The 4,861-nt window shown below is 45.5% G+C and overlaps 1 protein-coding gene across 1 annotated transcript; it reads right to left on the reverse strand.

Annotated features, from left to right (window-relative positions):
• Positions 1-937: 937 nt before the first annotated feature.
• LOC118470010 (uncharacterized) lies at positions 938-4,538 on the reverse strand. The gene is made up of 2 exons (XM_035946325.2): positions 4,293-4,538; positions 938-4,183 (listed from the first exon to the last, which is right to left on the reverse strand). Exon 2 carries the CDS (start codon positions 2,075-2,077, stop codon positions 938-940), a length of 1,140 nt encoding a protein of 379 aa, XP_035802218.2. The 5' UTR covers positions 2,078-4,183; positions 4,293-4,538.
• Positions 4,539-4,861: the final 323 nt, after the last annotated feature.

A 4,861-nucleotide genomic window follows, 5' to 3' on the forward strand; every position in this document is an offset into this window, starting at 1 on the left:
GAGAACCCTCTCTTGCAGCTTTTCTAGATAGCTGTACAACTTGAGTCGTGCGTGTGCTGTGGTGAATGCGGCTATAAAGACATTACTCCATTTACCCGGAGGTTGAATGCAGCGCTCAGTGTATTTCCACTGAAGTAAAGCTCTCTCACTGTCAAGGACCTGAAAGTACTCTACTTTGTATTTACCCGAAAACAGGTAGTTGAAAAATTCTTCGGGTTCTGTGACGATGCAGGTCTGAAGCAGATTATGCCTCTGTGCAAATTTTCCCCAGAGGCTGTTGAGACAAAGTTTAGCCACCTGTCTTTTGACGGGGTTTTTCTCAATTTTGGCGGGATCTAATAGGATGTTCTGATGAGCCTGATAGTCCCTGATGTACTTCTCCCTGCTGACCTGATCTGAAGCCTCCGGAGGATAGCCCGAAGCTTCCTGCTTTCCTTTCAGAAATGTGTGTATGTAGTCCACAAACACCCTGTCACTACTGTCTGGAAAGTGCCATACCTCTGTTATTTTACCGACTCTGTAGCCCATCTCCAAAGCCTTGTGAAACTCCACACTCACCCACACCCCTGTCAATGCTCTGGCCTCATTGTCATGATGACAGGGGCCCTCTTGATGGTTATTTTCTGCACAGGTCCTGCAAAGTGTGAAGATGAGTTTACCCTGTGAGGTTTTGTAAGGTAAAACAGGGAAAAAGAGCCCGCGTGGCGGGTAGACGGTGGCACGAATGAACCCATAGTAGTCTCTAGGATCCCCAAAATCTTGGTAAATGATCGTCGGGTGACCTAGTGGATAAGAACATGTGCTGTTAACAAAGGGATACAGAGAGGTGACATCCACGTAGTGAACCGTTTCATCAGGTTTAGCCGTGTGTCTCAACTTTAGGGCACACGTTCTGCCCCCGTAAAGGGCTTTGCGTGGGGAGAGAGGCTCAGGGGGGTTAAAAACACTGAGAAACTGTTTCACTTCTGCACATGATTTTTTTCATCTCATTCCACACATGCTCTCTCATGACAACAACGCGGACGCCGTGTTCAGATTCCAGCCTGTGCACTCTCTCCTCACCGGCCACGTGCAGTTCCCCGAAGGAAACGCCTCTCAAGGTGCAGGTCTCTGTAGGAGAGAAACAACTGGGACACCCGTGGTAAAAGCAACCGTGAAACTCCCAAACACATTTTACACCATCAACCTCTGCGTAACCGTCCACAAAAAAAGAACCAATCTGTTTCTCCCCCAAGTTCAGAGCATGCTGGATAAAGATTTTCCGTTTGTGCATGACCCACTCTAACCACTGAATGGAGGGCTCGGAGAATCTTTTACACTGACCTCTGTACTCGTACGGGCACGGTATAGCGAGAGTATTGGGCTGCAGAAATTTGGTGAGAAACACCCTCATGCAGGCTGAGGCGATGGTGATGGAGCCAAAAGGATCCACTCCTGTTTCGCCGAGAAACTGTTCTCTGAATCGAACACAGGCCCTGGACAGAATGTCAACGTCATTTTTACAGTAACGCACAGCCTCCTCCCTGAAATTGAAGGTGCCGCGACTGACTTGACCGTACCACTCATAAAACTCTTTCTGCTCGGTCTGCGTCATGTGCTCTATGCCATATTCGGTTGGCGGAGGATAGACCCCCACATACCCAAGACGCTCCTTTGAGCTGAAATGGTGTGGAAAGTACCCCTTGATCTGGTCGGTGAAGCCCAGAGCCTTTGGCATAGCACCGAGCCTCATGGCTAGGAAAGAAAGAGAGTCGATGAATTTTAGCTGATAGTGTGGGTCCTCAAAACTGAGAAGTTTACTTCCAGTCATGAGAATCTGCTGCGGTACTACACCTTCTTTCAGCATGCCCCTCAAAATCAGGTAGCCGTCAAATTCTCTAGCATTATGTGCAATGAAAACATTTCTCCGGTAGCGGTTGCTCCTGAAATGCAGAAGAAAATGTTTAACACACTGCAGACCATAAAACACCTTCTCCGTACCTTTCAATGTTTTTGCACAGACTAGAAAGGGGATGTGCTCACCTTTCTTGTTCACAAGTGTTTCAAAATCATAAAAAAAACAAATCAGGATGCTCATTTATTTGTGAGAGCGGTTGAATGTAGCACCGGTGATTACCGGCGAGTACGTCAGACTCGGGCGGTAATTTCTCTCCACAAATTTTGCATTTGGTGCTGCAGCTATGCGTTGCCTTGCCTGTGGTCATGTTAACGTAGTAGCATAGTTTGCACCGCGTACATTTTTTCACTCGATCACAGAGAGCGGACGGTCGTCTCTTCAAATGACTCGGTTTAGTCTCTTTGTGTCTAGCAAAACAGGAGGTCGAACGACACATCCTGTGACAGTCTGAGCATTGCAAAGGTTGGAGGTCTTCTGTAGGACAGACAGGGTCATTACAAACCTGACAGTAACCTCGACAACTGTGCACATAGGAGCAGTCAAAACCCTTGTAACAATGAGTGCAGACAAAGTTTGTACCTATAAAGGCTTTGAGACTTTGTATGCCGTAGTAATGGTTTTGCAGTAAAAACAAAAACAACGGCCTGGAGCGGTCTGGGTAGTCTGTCTCAAAATGTGAGAGGGGTTGACTGTGAGATGTTGGATAAAAAATCACAATTTTACGTTTGACAATTTCTTCAAATCTGCTCACATCACCAAAGGTGACGGGGGTCTGCTCATCCAGACCGGCTTGACGCTGCAGCTCACGGGCCAGTGTCTCGCACTGGTTAACTGTGTGGTCAGGATGCATCACGTGAGCTAGACTGATGGCAAAGCAGAGCTGATCTTTGCAATTCAGCACAATGTACAAGCAGCGTTTTTTCTTGTTGAGAATTTCACAATCTAGAGTTCGTTCAAGCTTACGTTTTGCACCACCTCTGGGGTTACGCACAACCTGAACAACAAATTCCACATTCTCGTCTGCGACAATGCTGTTGTTAGACTGCACTAACTGGTCAAGCAAACCTTCAAAAGCAGGAAGAACATTTCCGCCTTGATCATCAACAACAACGGAAACGTGGTCTCGCACATTTTCGCCTACCACCTCCTGCTGAATGACGTCGTTGCGTCTAGCATGTAATTCAGCCTCTTGAGATAACCCATGAATTATCCCCATCACATCAGAATAAAACTGAGCAAGATTTGGTTCAGCACCGGGTTCAGGCACCGTGAGGGCTCGCCTCATGACCAGCGTGTTAAAGCGGTCGTGTGAAGTAGATCCGGTCTCATATCATCATCCCCCAAACCGCGACCTCGCTGATGAGCGGAAGGTCTTTGTGACTCTTCTGAAGAAGAGGGTGTAGAAAAAATCTCAATCAAATCATTTTGAAGCAACTCATTTGGTGATGAGAGTGCAGAATGAGAATCTGTCAGATTATTTAAATTTTGAAGCGCAAGTTCGATCGGTCTCAGAGGGTCGTGAGGATAACTGTTTTGTTGCTGTGTGTCTGGTGGAGAAGGAATTTCAACCAAATCATTTGGTGATGAGAGTGTGGGTTGTGGCTGTGTGTCTGGAGAGGTTGGTGTAGAAAGAATCTCAATCAAATCATTTGGTGATGAGAGTGTGGGCTGTGGCTGTGTGTCTGGAGAAGCTGTTGGAGAAAGAATTTCAACCAAATTCTGATGAGAATCTGTCAGATTATTTAAATTTTGAAGCGCCATTTCAATCGGTCTCAGAGGGTCGTCTGGAGAGGCTGGTGGAGAAAGAATTTCAACCAAATTCTGATGAGAATCTGTCATATCATTTAAATTTTGAAGCGCCATTTCGATCGGTCTCAGAGGGTCTTGTGATTCTGATTTTGCGAATGCAAAAGAGGATTCATCTAGGTTATGTCTAACATCTATGTGAGAAGGGTCAGGGGCAGGATTTAACTGGCCTACAGCTATCGCTATTTCATCAGGAACAGGGTCTACTTCTTTATCCATGTTTAAGGGGTATGTCACACCTTGCAGTTTTTTTTTTAATCTACATTTTCTCACACAAAGTTAAAAAAGAGGAAATGAAAGTTTGCACTACTTGACACAGTAGCTGAAGAGGGACATGAGATTGTTGCTGTTGTCCCGGTCCTCTCTGACGTTCTGATGGCAGGTCTGATGGCGGGTGTCTCTCCTCACTCAGATGCAGCTGTTGTCCCAGCTCCTCACTCAGACTCAATGGCTCTGGGTGTGCTGCGTTTTGATGGACCTCTGCAAAAAAAAAAAAAAAAAAAAAATAATTTAAAAAAAAAAAAAAAAAAGAAATTGAAATCTTGCGCATTTCAGAGGCTGCGGGCTCTGGAAAACCATAAAAACGTACCATTAAACAACTGCTTGACAGCTAGGTTCTTGGCTCTCAGTATCCCCCCACGGCGTTGCACAGGTTTCTGCGGTGCCCAGAGTATGTTGGTTGTACCAGAATGTGATGCAGCGGGTGGCTGTGGATCTGCAAAAAGAGGAGATGCCGGTACAGAAGGAGGCGGCTGTTCTGTTGCAGGGCTGGGCGGTGAGGGTGGCGGTGTGTCTGGAATGATGATTGAGTCCGCTGAATCTGATACCGCAGGCTGTGGACCTGTTGTATATGATAAAATAATGTGTGACAAATGTTAGATGATCATAGTACCGAATATAGGGTGTAAATATAGATAGATAGATAGATAGATAGATAGATAGATAGATAGATAGATAGATAGATAGATAGATAGATAGATAGATAGATAGATAGATAGATAGATAGATAGAGATAGATATAGAGATAGAGATCTATAGATATAGTAAAACGCACCATGGGCTATGTAGATAGTACACAGTAAAAATCAAAATGTAATCTACACAAGCTTTCAGACAAAACGCTCTCTCCTCTCTCCTCTCTCTCACACACACATCACA

The sequence above is a fragment of the Amphiprion ocellaris genome, chromosome 17 (assembly GCF_022539595.1).
Source record: "Amphiprion ocellaris isolate individual 3 ecotype Okinawa chromosome 17, ASM2253959v1, whole genome shotgun sequence".
Classification (NCBI taxonomy): domain Eukaryota; kingdom Metazoa; phylum Chordata; class Actinopteri; family Pomacentridae; genus Amphiprion; species Amphiprion ocellaris.

Excerpts from the sequence above, each read along its gene's own strand:
- LOC118470010 (XM_035946325.2), bottom strand. The coding sequence starts at position 2,077 with ATGAGCATCCTGATTTGTTTTTTTTATGATTTTGAAACACTTGTGAAC.